Source organism: Lichenostomus cassidix, chromosome 5 (assembly GCF_008360975.1).
Source record: "Lichenostomus cassidix isolate B80296 chromosome 5, HeHo_3.0, whole genome shotgun sequence".
NCBI lineage: Eukaryota > Metazoa > Chordata > Aves > Passeriformes > Meliphagidae > Lichenostomus > Lichenostomus cassidix.
In genome coordinates, this window is record NC_139486.1 from 60,858,372 (window position 1) to 60,872,736 (window position 14,365).

The 14,365-nt window shown below is 45.7% G+C and overlaps 2 protein-coding genes across 4 annotated transcripts; both read right to left on the reverse strand.

Annotated features, from left to right (window-relative positions):
- On the reverse strand, nucleotides 1-5,954 carry LTO1 (LTO1 maturation factor of ABCE1). 3 transcript variants are annotated; one of them, XM_085063324.1, is made up of 5 exons: nucleotides 5,855-5,954; nucleotides 4,460-4,565; nucleotides 3,527-3,597; nucleotides 2,949-3,066; nucleotides 1-332 (listed from the first exon to the last, which is right to left on the reverse strand). In XM_085063324.1, exons 1-5 carry the CDS (start codon nucleotides 5,893-5,895, stop codon nucleotides 303-305), a joined length of 366 nt encoding a protein of 121 aa, XP_084919450.1. In that variant the 5' UTR covers nucleotides 5,896-5,954; the 3' UTR covers nucleotides 1-302. The 3 variants fall into 3 exon arrangements, with proteins under 3 accessions (XP_084919450.1, XP_084919448.1, XP_084919449.1); XM_085063322.1 differs by having other exon boundaries at nucleotides 1-363; XM_085063323.1 differs by lacking the exon at nucleotides 1-332 and adding an exon at nucleotides 2,451-2,587.
- A 3,664-nt stretch (nucleotides 5,955-9,618) lies between these two features.
- Nucleotides 9,619-13,995, reverse strand: FGF19 (fibroblast growth factor 19). Its single transcript, XM_085063325.1, has 3 exons — nucleotides 13,281-13,995; nucleotides 13,083-13,186; nucleotides 9,619-10,169 (listed from the first exon to the last, which is right to left on the reverse strand). Exons 1-3 carry the CDS (start codon nucleotides 13,579-13,581, stop codon nucleotides 9,837-9,839), a joined length of 738 nt encoding a protein of 245 aa, XP_084919451.1. The 5' UTR covers nucleotides 13,582-13,995; the 3' UTR covers nucleotides 9,619-9,836.
- Nucleotides 13,996-14,365: the final 370 nt, after the last annotated feature.

The following is a 14,365-nucleotide window of genomic DNA, read 5'->3' on the forward strand; positions in this document are numbered from 1 at the left end:
TTCTCTTTTTTCTGATTTATTTCACCCATTTCTGTTGATTACAGATACTCATCCAAGCTGGAATCAACCACCTTTAGTATAGCTGACAAGAAATGGAAAGGAACTTGCTTAATGAAGACAGAACAAGAATTGTGCTTGGGAATTTTATCAAGTGGTATTCCAAGTTTACCTTTCTCTGCTGATGCCTCAAAATTCACTATTTCTTGTACTCATCACACATTGCAGAAAGGGAAAGTATAAGTCTTCTGGATTGCAATGATTTCAGCAGCCTAGGAGTAATGAGCTGTGTAAAAATCCACCTTTTAATGAAATTCCATATTCCACAGGCTCAGCTGAGAGATGATCATGAGGAGACAGAACAAGCTAGAACGCAGTCCAGGCAAGTCAGAAATTGGTGAGTGAAATGTTTCAAACATTCCTCCCTAACTGCTGAGCAAGAAGCAGGGGTGGTGAGTGAATACAGAGATATATTTTTAAGGCTTATTAACTCCAATATTTTTAGCAGAAGTTTTCCATTTTAACTGTTTGTAACAGGTAAGTACTTCTGCAAAACTTGAACTTCTTGAACAATGCAGCATCAAAGCCACAATCTCTATGTCCTGCTTTATTAATAACCAATATAATAATGTAAAAGGTTGCATATTTTTTCACATCTTTGTGACCCAGCCCAAGACAAGTGAATATTCTTGGTGTAACCTGGGCTGTAAATCAGGCATGAAAATGCCTCTACAGAATGTTGTCAGTGTTCCACTGCCTCAGCCTTGAACATCACAGAAACCCCCAAAATTCTGTTGCAGAGTGCAGTTTAAAAAATTGGCACTGAAGAAAGCACACAACCACATATTCCACAGAATTTTGAAGTGTACCTCATTTAATAAACCAAATCAGGTCCATACATGGTGTGAAACAGCAGACATTCAGAAAAATACAGACTGGTGGAAGAAGAGATTCCATCAGTGTATACACAGAAATGAAACTGAATTAAAGACCTGATAGATAACCCCTAACTTGGTACATTCCAGCTGGAAATCCTGGCTGATACAATACTTACAGTTAAATATGTGTATATACACATGTATTTATATAATAATTTATTATAATATTATTTTGTCAAAAATAAAACTAAGGCAATACAAGAAAATTAGCCACCAAACTGATTTTCAAAATAACAATCACTGACCACTTGACTGCCAAAGACCCTTTCTCTCCTGAGCTGAACAAAAATAACTGTGTTTGACACAATCTCTGGAGTAGCACCTTGGATTGTCACTCTCATAACACACATTTCTATTAAACAAATGCTTCACTTTGAGCTCTCACAACCCTGCCTTTGCTTTTACAGCTATTTTTGCAAATGAGGAAACAAGTACAAATGAATCCTACCCCAATATTAGTTCATTTCAAAGAAATTCTCCACAGAATCAGAATTATCATGAGTGTGTATGCTCTGTACTCTCTGTTTTAACAACTTCACCTACACAAATATCTGGGAGCTCTAGCAATCCTACACATCCACTAGATGGCTCTGACACTGCCTGTGTGTATCAAAACTCACGTGTAAGACAATCAAACAAACAAAAACCTCCAATCTGTCTTCACGAGGCTGCACTGCACCAGGTACACACAGCCAAACACACAGAGTACAGCTGATAAAGAAATTCTGCTGAAATTCCTCACAGAACTGGAATGCAAAGACTTCCAGCAGCCCAAGCTAAAGCCTGTTCCAGGTATTTCTCTTCAACTAAACACATGCAGCTGGCAGCATCCATTGATTTGGAATGAGACTAAAGAGGTCATTTTTCAAGGCTGGCAAATAAAAAGCTGGTCTGTGATACAAGGTACTAATAAATACAGTCAATGAGAATCACAGCTCTTCTAGCAGTCATGTTTTTCTCACCCACCATTTGAACTGGTAACTTTTTGGGGTTAAATTTCATGCTGTTTGCTCCCTTCCTCCCATCAGTCTGCAAAACTGCTGGAAAATCCAGGTGCAAATTCCATGTTCTGAGTGGCAGCTGCTTTATGAGCAGGTATGTTCATCCTTCTCTGCATTCTGACCTCCTTTGTCATTCCATCCTCTGCCCACTAAATGTTTCCTACTGCAAAGTCTGCAGGGAACTGCTTCTATTTTCCTTCACCTACAACATCTACACATTGTGTAAACTGAATGATCTGCATACACAGATTTGTAAGTAACACACATCCTTTTAACAAGGAAACTGTGCAAATGCTTGTTTTCCTTTTGAGGAATTAAATGATCGGGGAAGACTAGCAAAGAATTAAAACAAGTATTTCTGTTTAACAGATTTACACACTAGTGTTTCACTGACCCTAAATGAAACTTGGAGATAATAAATGTTAAATGACACTGCAAGTCCAGTGATTTTCCCCTTCCCCTTTAACATCTCTTCACTATTGAGTTTTTTTAATATATAAAAGTAGATAAACACTTTTCCAGTTCTGTTCTTTTAATGGTTTTTTTTCTTTGGTCATCCATGCTTATCTTCATCTGTTGCATTCAAAATGTTAGTGAAGATCTCTCAGTACCAATTCTAAAATCAGACTGAATATTTAGCATTGAACAAACCTAAAAAAGAACACACAGAAGTGTTTCAAAGGGTCTATTTTCCACGCAGAATGTTCAACAAAACTCCCAATTGCTCCATTTCTCTTCTTCTCATCCCACTTGTAACTCAAATTGTCAAAGACTATTTACAACTTGCTTTTTAAAGAATATGTTTTCCTTTATTCTGCATTTGTTATTGGTTGAGGAGTTTTCAACTATCAAGTATTTTCACTTAATTCATTTCACTTCAGGTATTTTGCTAAGATTGCAGAAGGGGAACAATAATTGCTCCACACAAATACTGTGTTTTGAAGTGGGTTTAGAAACTAAGCATCTTCAAAATTGAATTTACGTGCTAAAATAGCAACTTAATTCTACAAACCTGTTTAAATTTTCCTCTGATTTTTTCCAGATCTTCTTGCAGCTTATCATAAGTGGGATCTTCATATGGGAATTTCTGAATCATCCCTATTAATGAATCCAGAGCCCTTATCTTTTTGCTAGGGAAAAAAAAAAAATCAAATTAAAACAGAAAACTCAATGATGCTCCCACAGAAGTTCTTCCAATCCATCAGTATGAGAATTATACTGATATATAATTATAATAATCAGAGCATAGACCCCAGCCCTCCATCCTTCTTTTATGCAACTTTTCTCATTCAGTTCATTGTCAGGTGTGTTTCATACATATTGAAGAAATTATCCAAACTAGGAATTATTCCAAGTTAGGAATTAAGCACAACTGCCAAAGTTAAGGTTTTCCTTCCAACTTAACAGCCCAAAGTTGAGACATATTCAAAAAGCAACAAAAATATCGATTAGATGACTGAGCAAAACAAAGAAATGCAACCAAAAAAGGCAATTCTGTCAAACAGATTAATCAAAACTGAACAGGAAAAGAAGACATGAAGGAAAGAATAATAGTCACAGCAAAATGACTCCTAACCTTTTTAACCTCACCTGCTCTTTTCATCTGTGCATTTCTGGAGCAGACAGTGCCACGTCAGTGCAAACCCAAGGTAGGAGCCAATCTAAAAGTGAATTTACAAGAGTGTCATGAGGGAAAAAACCCCAAACAACACACAGCATAGACAGTCAAACAAAAATAAAGCACTACATTGTATTCCATTCTTTGGGGAACAAAGCTCTGGATACACAACATGTTTCCAAGCTGGAAAGGCTGGCAAGTGTGAGACTACCCAAGTCAGCCTCTCATGTGATGGGAGTCTCTGTCTCTAATCCTGCTGCCCTCTGGAGCTTTCCCAGCATAAGCAGACTAGAGCACTTCTCTTCTATGGTCTGCCCAGGACCATTCTGTACAAAAGCATCCAGCTTTGGAGACTGCTGTTTGGCATTCTCAGCCTGGAACTATGACAAACTGCAGCTGGATATATGGGACAAGTTGAGGTGCCTCCCCACTACTCTCCAGCCCCTGAATTTCTAGGAATGGTTATTGATCCAGGTGTGCCAGCACACAGAACTGGCTCAGTGTACTGAGGAAGAACAGTGCCATAAACTCTAATTTATTAATTAGAATTAATGAAGAGTGCAAGAGGCACACAGAACTGCCTCTTTATGCCCCAAGATTCCAAGCTTTTCCCTATGCTGAGGTGGTATGGGGGTGGGGGCCCTTTAGCCATGAATTAGGGAAAAAGACATTACCAGAGCTCCATACAACAAATAAACTCAGAAAACACAAGCACATCTATTCAACTCTCCAAATCACAACAGCACCTTTAACCCAGTTTTGAGGGTTCTCCTGGACACAGACAAAGCACTGGGACATAGCAGGCCTCAGACTGCCTGTGCATCAGGCTTTGCCTGGAAGTTTCTGTGTGGCTGTCATTTTCTACAGACAAGCAGATTCCAATCCTGAAATGTTGTCCCATTTACCTCTGAGCCGATCCTGGCTCCGTGGAGTGCTCCATACCTCCTTCCCTCAGCCATTCCAGCGTGGCTACCCTCTGCATAGCCCTCCTGGTAGCCCTCCCTGTGGAACCTGGGAACACAGAATTCCAGCTCTGGTCATCACATGCTGAGCTCACATTGCACATGAGCAGCTCAGGGCACAGAAATGTGCATCACCTCCAAAGTGAAATACCAATATGGAGACATACCACATAATGTTGATTTAAATCCCAGATTCACAGACTCATTCAGGTTGGGAAAGACCTCTGAGATCACCCAGTCCAACCTTTGAATGATCACCACCTTGTCCAGCAGACCAGAGTGCTGAGTGCCACATCCAGTTGTTTCTTGAACACATCCTGGGATGGTGGCTCCAACTCCTCCCTGGGCAGCCTGTCCTAGTGCCAGGCAACATTCTCCATGAAGAAATTCCTCCCTATGTCCAAATTAAACCTCCTCTGGGGCAGCTCCAGGCCACTTCCTTTTGTTCTGTCACTTGTCACCTGGGAGAAGAGTCTGACCCCCTTCTCCTGTCAATGAGTTCTAGAGAGAGATCCTCCCTGAGCCTCCTTTTCTTCAGGCTGAGCCCCCCGCAGGCACTCCTTGTGCTCCGGATCCTGCCCCAGCTCAGCTCCCTTCTCTGGACACGCTCCAGCACCTCAAAGTCTTTCTTGTAGTGAGGGACCCAGAACTGACCCAGGATTCAATTGCCTCAGCAGTGCCCAGAACAGGGGGACAGTCCTTGTCCTGATCCTGCTGGCCACTAGTGCTGACACAGGCCAGGATGTCATTGTCCTTCTTGGCCACCTGGGCACACCAGTGCCGCTCTCGGCCAGGCCCTTTCCCTCTGGGATGCTATCCAGGCACTCTCCCCTTACCCCGGAGCGCTGCAGGGAGCTGTGGTGCCCCCAGGGCTGCACTCGGCCCCTGGCTCTGCTGCCCTCACCCCGCTGCTCTCGGGCCATCGAGCCAGCCTGCCGGGCTCGGTCCCTCTGCGCTGCGAGCAATTCCCTTGGCAGCCTGCCCCAGCGCCCGGCCACCCTCCGGCTGAAGGGCCTTTCCGTGCTATCCACCCCGAGCCTCCCCGCACTCGTTTCGCGCAGGTCGCTCCCTCACACCGCGCAGAGAGGCGACTTCTCCCCGCCCTCCTGCCCCGATTCACTACCGGCCCTTCTCCCTGCACGCTCCGCTCGCAGCTCGCACTGGGCGCACAGGCGCAGGGGAGCCCCGCGGTGCCGGGGAGCCGCTCTCCGGCGCAGGGCTCCCTGCAGGCTCCCGCTGCCCCTCACCGCTGCCCCTCACCGCTGCCCCTCACCGCTGCCCCTCACCGCTGCCCCTCACCGCTGCCCCTCACCGCTGCCCCTCACCGCTGCCCCTCACCGCTGCTCGGCCATCACGATCCCCTCGAACAGGTCGGCCATGGCGGCGCGGGGCACGCCGGGAACGGACGGCGGGCGGGAGGAGGCGTGGCCTGTGCCAGATGACCACGCCCTCCGGCGAGCCACGCCCATGCGCTTTAGCGGCGCGTGGCCAGCAGGGGGCGCCCGAGCGCCGCACAGAGCCCGGCCTGAGGCGGCTGCGGGAAAGCGGCGGTGTCCCAAAAAACCTGACCGTGCGTCCCAAAAATCCCACCCCGCGTCCCAAAAACCCCTCCCTGTGCCTCCAAGCGATGTCCAAACGCTTCTTGAGCTCTGCCAGGCTTGGTGCTGGGAGCACCGCCCTGGGGAGCCTGTTCAGTGCCCGGCCACCCTCTCTGGGTGAGGAACGTTTTCCCGGTGTCCAACCTAAACCTCCGCTGGCACCATTCCCGCGGCTCCTGTCACTGGGCATGGAATGATAGTGTTTGCAGGTCTCTCTCATGTAATATTGACATCTCTGGCTTTTAAGAAGTGTATTTTTCGTGCATATGCCCACAATCCTTCCCTGTGACGGTGGGGAGGCCCTGGCACAGGGTGCCCAGAGATGCTGTGGCTGCCCCTGGATCCCTGGCAGTGCCCAAGGCCAGGCTGGATGGGATTTGAACAACCTGTCCAGTGGAAGTGTCCCTGCCCATGAAATGAGATGATCTTTAAGGTTCATTCCAACCCAAACCATTCTAGGGCCCTAAAACATTAATATTTTTGGTATAAATACCCACCCAAACTGTAGTGTGCCATTCTAGGCTGCTCTGTTACAACATTTGCTTGTTACAGATCAACACTGGTCAAAGGAAACATTTATACTTAATTATAAACACATATTTTAATTTTAACTTATACTATTACTTTCCAGATACCTAATGAAAATGTGGCTCTGGGTCCATCACGCCATTCTGCCAGCCTGATGTTAGCTTACATATATTTTTGAGGGAAAAAAGGAAATTTTATTTAATTTATCGCGTTGTTCTCCATTCGTATGCAAAGTACACTGGCAGAGTAGAAAGAGTGGCTCCAAATTTTCCACAATCAGGTTCTCAGTGGTTTGAGCAGAAGTGAAGTGGACACTATGACTTTTGACCTGATTTACAGGTTTTTACACTTCCTCCGAGTGGAAATGAAGATGCTCAGTATCTCCTTTCCTGCAGCCTCCCTACCCCTCTAACAGCTCGTATTTGCACATCACAGCTTCCAAGTGAGGCTTCACAAGGAGATACTTGACACCTGAGCTTTAAAAACCTTTTAGGGCTGTAAAATGTGCTATCGCAAAGGAAAGCACCGCCATTGTCCCACTGTCTTTGAGGAGCTCTGATGGACAGGGGACGTGTGTGGTGAAGGGGTGGTGATGGTGTTTACATTCCCACAGAACCAAAGGTGCTTTTTGGAGGTTTTGCACAGCCAGCTCCTGACCGAGTCAGGTGTCGCAGGGCAGGGGAAGCATTTCCCAACAATCCTCCCACCTCAAGCCGAGATCTTGTCAGATTTTATAAGCAAAACAGCCGGGTTTGGTCAGAGCTAGGATGGGAAAACTCCAAGAACAACTAAAGTGCCCCAGGAAGTGGTGTGGGTTAATTTAGCTCCTGGCATTCTTCCCTCTGTCTGAATAAATATTGAACCAACCTCTAACAATGTTTTTCTGCAGGAAAAAAACATCATGCTGCTGGTGGAAGATGGTAATCCAAAAGTGTCAGCAAATAGGGTCACTAGAGAGCCCAAGATGCTCTTCCCAAATGTAAGGTTGCCTGTCTTTGCATCCTTGAGAACAGCTCACAATGTCACATCCACTCTAAAAAATCTCTCACCGGTGAAATCAAACTGTGTACCGTCCAAACTCCGTTGTTTGCCATGTTTCCTGTCAAAACTATGCCATTTTTTAGCAGAAAAGTAAAAGTGAAATTTTTTGGACCAATCTTTCAAAGTTCATTCATATTTTATTTTGTTTCCTGGTTTTGGGCGGTTTTTTTTTTAGACAAAAGGTCTTGAAAAAAAATATAGTGACTGATCAAAACTGTAAATTAAATCCCCTCAAATATGAAAAATTTTGGACTAAAACAGCCTGAAAATCAGAACTACCTCTCCCACATGAGTGGGAACCCTCCGGATGTGTGGCAGTGGCTCAGCACAAAAGAGAATGGGAAAACACCATGGAAGATGTTTGCCAGCCAAGAAATCTGCTGTTCCTGTGACTCACAGCATTTCCAAACGAAAACATCCAGGCTCTTTTCCTGCCAGAAACTGACATCTTTTTCAGGCAAAACTCACCAGTTCTCTCCCTGGCTGCACGGGTGAGAATGGTTCCCAGTTTTAAAAGGGAGCAGCCTTCTATCCAAAGGAATCTTTTGTCAAGAAGCTGCTCAGGGAAGTGGTTGAGTCACAATCTCAGTAAGGTTTTTAAAAGATATGTGGATATGTCACATAGGGAGAGACAAAAGAGTCAAGCAGATTTTAGTGTTGAAGATGATTTTCTCTTTTTATTGCAAATGTACACATTACACTACTGATAATGCACAGAAATTTAAAAAGCTATCGTTGGCTAAAATTCCGTGATTACAAAACTTCACAAGATTTGTTACAACTACAAAAACCCACCTTCAGGAGTATATAAATAGAATTTTGAGCATAAATAACAGTAACAAAATAAACCGATGTACGTATTCAATAAATTAATTATAAATATTGCATTGGCAATGAAGTGCTAGGTCAGAAGAACACCAGTATTTCCAGTAGAAGGTTGGTTTTTTTGTACAGAAATCTCCATTATAAATGAACCTTTGGAAACAAATAGAATTGCTGAACCATCCTTTTTTTTTTTTTCCCCTCTTTGACTTCACCTTGGTTACACCTTCATTGAATCTTTTCAAAGGGAGAACAGAACTGAAGATGTCAGGTGCCTTGGCCAGAGGTACTCATAATCCCTTCCTGCAAGGAGAATCCTGACCCAGTTCTGCAGCTTTTAACTCACTAAACCATCTCTCCACTGATTCCCATGGATGCTGAATCAAGCCTGGAAGTGACTTGAAAGAATTCCTGGTGGTTAAAGGTTAAACACAAAAACCTATTTTGCAACTGATTTGACCTATACATCCATTTTCAGTATTTTTCTCTTTGCTATCGACACATACATGCTTATATACAACATAATCTTCATTTAAAAACTAATTTGAGCTGCTCATTCCCTACCTGATGAACATCAATTCTAGTCCTGTGCACTCTTCCAACCACACACTGAATTCTCACTGATTTTCATGAGAACTCTCTGCTGGATGATTCTGATGCCACAGAGAACATAATTTAGCCTACAAAATAAATCAACGACCAAGTTTCCCAGAGTACTCTTTAGCAATAAGGCAAGGGAGAAATTTTTCCCTCTCTTCCCTTATTTCCTAAGGGAAGAAAAAGCACAATATACAAGCAGGATTTGTTTCTTCAGTAGTATGCTTTCAATAGAAAGTTTTCCCCAGAACATTGTTAGCAGCCTTTTAAGAAACAGCATTAAGTCTGCTTTGCAAACCCACGTCTGCTAGGTTTTCCTTAATTGAGTTTTGGTCCAAATGTTTGATTTAAGGTCTCTGAAGAGGAAAGGTTTCCTGCATTTGCTCATATGAGCAGAAATAACAGGTGAATACATGTGGAAATGAAGCTGATGTAGGAAAATTACAGTTATTTTATCAGCACCTATGGAGGTGCTAATAAAATATCAGCACCTATGGAGGCGCTAAGCTGCTAAACATTTTGTATTTAATCCTTCTTTTCCCAACAAAACTATGGATAGGCAATTCTTTAGACTATAGAACAGCCTCTTGGCACTCATCTCTTACAGGTACAAGAAGGACAAGGCTGGCTCCATGCTCAAATATACAAAAAGGTTCCCAAAAATCACTACACAAAGAGCTAAAAACCCTGCAACACTCTGCAACGTTCCTGTGAAAACACCGGTGTGAGCACAGTCACTTCTGGAAGCTGGGGCTCTTCACCGGGGCCAGTTTGGAGGTGATGCCAAAGGGATCCATGCTGTCCGTCTCCAGGGGCGAGGAGAACACCTCTGGCTCAAAGGCCTGGCTGTAATCGCCATATTCCCCAAAGTCTGCTGACTCCACGGGCACCGTGTTGATCATGGGCAAGAAGTGAGACAGGGGAAGGAAATCTTTCCCTTTGAACTGCTGTCTTTGTTTGGCATTGCTCAAAGACACTGATATTCCGTGTTTTTTGGATTTATACACGTTGTAGCCGTCTGGGCGAATCTCCTCCTCAAAGGAACAGTCTTCAGTGGAATACCTGAGCTGAACAGCAGGAAATAACAAGAATTACAAATATACCCACCAGACTGCTTGTATTCAGCCACAAAACAAGCCTTGGATGGGACAAGTCCTTCTCCCTCTGCTGTCAGTGGGGATGTTCCTCTGACTTGTCCCAATGCCTATTCTATTCTATTCTATTCTATTCTATTCTATTCTATTCTATTCTAATCTATTCCATTCCAAACTCCTGAAATTCTTTCCATGTCCATCACATTAAATAAGCTTTGAATCCCAGGATGTGCTTCACCACAGCCACCACACTTATGCTGTCCTGAGCATTGGGAAAAGAGTCTCAGATGCCAGTGCTGATTTAGATTAACTGTCCTTAATTGTCAGCAGTACTTAATTGCAGTCACAAGACCTAATCCAGCAATCCTCAGGTGTACAACTCATGCTCTGTTAGAGATTTGCCTGTGCAAGGGCTTCACAATCAGGTCTGTAGAAAGGCAATGTGGCCAATCAGCAAAACAATGCTGAAAGGTGATTTCCACTTTTTTCCGCTCAAAATGTACTAAAATTGCAACAGACCCATTTACAAAGTGTCCTTTTCATGTTTACTTGAGAACTGTTGAATCAATACCAGCACAAGTTAGGATTTGGTACAGAAGAATGTATTTCTTAGCAATGAATTTGTAGCATTACATTTGCAGTGGCAAATATATGTACACATATTATATATCTGTAATATCTTTATATATATATGCATATATTTGAATATTAGGCTTTTGTATCAGCAGGTCAGATCTCTCCAGATCTTTACAGAGGCACTGCATTTCTTACAACTCTGGTGCTATTTCAGGCTCAGCCACTGCAGGTGATTGAACTTGTGGTCCATAAAAGAGAATTGCTGATTATGTCTCAGTCTGCAGTGCAGACAGAAATGTCCTTACATGAATGTTCTGCCTGGTTGAACAGAGAGCATATTTAATACTTTTGGGTCTTTCTCAAACATCCTCAGTAACATGGAGTGAAATTAAGGGCATGCATTCAATTGTCCTTTAAAAGCACTTTTAAGACAAATAGAGTAATTTTTAAAAATGTGTTTTCTCCAAATAAAATGGTGCAATATTTCTCCTTACACACATACATTATATCTCAGAAAAATATGTGTATATGACAAAAACAATTAAGGCTGGATTTTTAGCTGCCTTTAATTCTAAGAGTGCTCAGCCTCACCAAAAAGGATGATGAAATAAAAGAGCTTCTTGCTCAAGAAGTGCATACTACAAACAACAGATATTGATTGAATCTCCATGTCTCAACTATCTTTCCCTCTTCACTTCATTGGGATGGTCTCTAGTGGGTTTTTATAAACACGTACCAAACAGACTTTAATCACTTCCAGATTTTTTTTTCAGAGAAGGAATTTACAGTATGTCAGGATATTCAGCATTTCCCCAAACTACTGACTACAGCACCCAGCACATTCAGAAATCAACCCTAGTCATCAGTTTTGCAGTGTCAAAACAGGCCATGTAGCAGGAGCACAGGTTCAGCCCCCAGACACCACCGTGTTTGCCCTTTTGTTCTTGCACTCCTGAGCATGGTGCTGATAAGGTAAAGATTTACCTGCAGAGCTGCCTGGCTGGGCTCTGAGCACAGAGGTGACAGCAGGTGGCCACAACATGGAGATGTGACAGCATGGCTGCGTGCTGTTGTGTTTTCAGAAAAACAACCAAACTGCCTCTAATACTCTACACCAACAAATGCAGTTTGAGTCAACATGTATGCCTTCAAAATGGTGTCATAGGAAAGCCATTTTAAAATTCTATGAAACTTAAAGTCCAGCTGGTAGCTCCAATGGGAGCAGAATCCAGGCTGTGATTTGTTTGAGATATACATTAAAATATGAAGCTAATAATTGACCAACCATATCATCTGAACCTGTGCACCTAATCACAGCATCGACTGATTTGAGCCCAGAAAAGTAAGGAAATTCAGAAAGAAAGGCTTAATTCTATGTTATATCCACATTCAGAAACATCAGTGTTGCTCTCATTAAAGATACTGGGAGTTCTGAGAATGGGCCAAGTCCTTCCCTGATTGAAATCAGCAGGAATTTTGCTGAAATAATCAAAAAATAATCAAGCTTTATCTTTACTGTGGCATCATGAAAAGCTATCGCTCTCTGAAACTCAGGCTTCTGTACAGACTGAATCTGAACTGTACCTGTCAAATTCTAGAGTCAATAATGTATCCACGTGCCTTAAAAAATGAGTTTGTCTCAATGACTAATTGCTCTACCTAGTGAAAAAGCATGACCTAACCAAGCACCAGTGGGTCACTGAACTCCCCAACCTCTCACAGTCCCACAGGTGTCCTGTTACAGCAGGGCAGAAGTGAGGCAGTGGAGAAGCATCCTTTTCCTCTCAAAATCCTTTTTCTGTTTGCAGCTTCCTAAGAGATGGCAGCTCCATGCTCCTGGCCCTTTTATGCCTGGCAGCCTCCTGGCAGGAGCAATTTTTTTTTTCTTTTTATTTTTCTTTTTTTTTTTACTTTTTTTTTTTTCCTTTTTCAGAACACCTGACCTGAACAGTGAGAAATTATTCATATTCTATGGCACGGTTTGATCTATTTCTGCAGCAGAATCACAGTCTCCCACTGATGAGAATTTTAAACCGAAATGCAATTTTGCCCTGGGCTGTACTTTCGGTATATTTTGGCAGGGGACACGCAATGATTTACTTTCTAAATGGTGTTTCCTTTCTGCTTTCTAGTAATGCCCACAGCCTTTCGGGCAGGGAGGGTGACAAGAATCGCGGGAGAACAGGCGGGCGAGGGGGAGGGAGGGCAGCGCACCCCTTTGTTACCCCATGATTAGAACATGCCGGCTGTTTGCCCTCGGCCGCTGTTCCAGGGTGGAAAATCCCGCCTGGGAAGCAGCGCGGCTCTCACCTGCCCGTGCAGCCGCCCCGCCTCGTCCATGCACAGGTACCGGGAGCTCTGCACGCCCTTGATGGCCACGGTGCGCACGGCCACGGCGCGGATCTCCAGCAGACCTGCGGGCAGACAGAGAGAGACAGAGAGGGGACAGCGGTGTCACCCCCGCGGCCCCGACCTGCCCGATCCCCGCTCCCCGCTCCCGCTACTCACTCTGCGGGCTCTGGCTGCCCGCCGCATCCACCCGGCCGTCGGTGCCGATGCGCAGGAAGCAGCTGAAGAGGCCGTGCTTGCTGGCGGTGTAGAGGTGCCGCAGCCGGATGGGCTCTCCCCAGCCGTAGTTGAGGTGCGGGCCGGCGTCGGGCAGCGGCAGCGGCAGCGCGGAGGCGGCGGCGGCCAGACCGAGCAGCGCCAGCGCGGCGGGGCGCGGCCCCATCCCGGCGCGGCGCCTCGGAGCTGTAGCGCGGCCGCAGCCGCCCCCCGGCCTTTTATAGCTCGCCCTTATCAGCCCCATCGATCCGGCCGCATCCGATATAGGCCCGTTTCATAGCTAGATCGGTCACTCCCCCCGAAAATATTGAGCGGGTGACATCATTTCGCAGGGGACACCCTGAAGTCGCTTCCTCCGCATCCGCACCTCCGAGCTCTCCGCTCCTCCGAGGCTCCGGTCGCGCTGCCCGGGCGCTGCGGGTTCCGCAGCCCCGCTGTGACGCCGGGAAGGGGACCGGGGGTGGGCGTGTGTGTCCCCAGCCCACCCAGTGGCGGGAGGCTACCCCGCTCCCGCCGTGGCTCAGCCCTGCCTTCGCCTTTGCCCGTCCTATATTTCATCGCCCCTTTCAGAAATCAAAGAGCTGCTGCCTACACTGGGCTCGCCTCTCCTCTCAGGAGAGCTGGGGCAGCGGGACGGCCGCTCGGGGCTGCGGGCAGCCGGCGGGGCACGGCAGCACACGGCACTGGTACAGCCCGCTCGGGCGCTGCACAGCCCGCTCCCGCCAGGTACCGGCGGCTCGGGTGTCCCGGCGCGGCTCCGGGCTGCATCCCCGCCCGGCCATCCCCGGCTGTGTCACTAGATGGAGCCTGGCCCCTGGGATGGATGTGGCTGCCTCGCCTCGGCGGAGCTGCTGCCGGGGGGCTCTCCAGCCCTCATTCGTCCCCGCTTCTTACAAAGAGACTGGGGGGAAAAAATCCTGTGTGAAGTAAAACTGCATCGCCCGATTTAGGCTTCAACTAAAATTTTTTTTCTGGCCTGTGCATGGTTTTTTTCCACGTGGGCTCCTCCCAGGGAGCTCGCTCAGCGA

Excerpts from the sequence above, each read along its gene's own strand:
- LTO1 (XM_085063322.1), bottom strand. The coding sequence starts at position 5,895 with ATGGCCGACCTGTTCGAGGGGATCGTGATGGCCGAGCAGCG. Across the intron at positions 4,566-5,854 it reads ATCGTGATGGCCGAGCAGCG|GTTCCACAGGGAGGGCTACC; the intron begins GTGAGGGGCAGC and ends CTGTGTTCCCAG. Across the intron at positions 3,598-4,459 it reads GAGCCAGGATCGGCTCAGAG|ATTGGCTCCTACCTTGGGTT; the intron begins GTAAATGGGACA and ends ATTCACTTTTAG.
- FGF19 (XM_085063325.1), bottom strand. The coding sequence starts at position 13,581 with ATGGGGCTGATAAGGGCGAGCTATAAAAGGCCGGGGGGCGGCTGCGGC. Across the intron at positions 13,187-13,280 it reads GGGCAGCCAGAGCCCGCAGA|GTCTGCTGGAGATCCGCGCC; the intron begins GTGAGTAGCGGG and ends GTCTGCCCGCAG. Across the intron at positions 10,170-13,082 it reads CGGGGCGGCTGCACGGGCAG|CTCAGGTATTCCACTGAAGA; the intron begins GTGAGAGCCGCG and ends CCTGCTGTTCAG.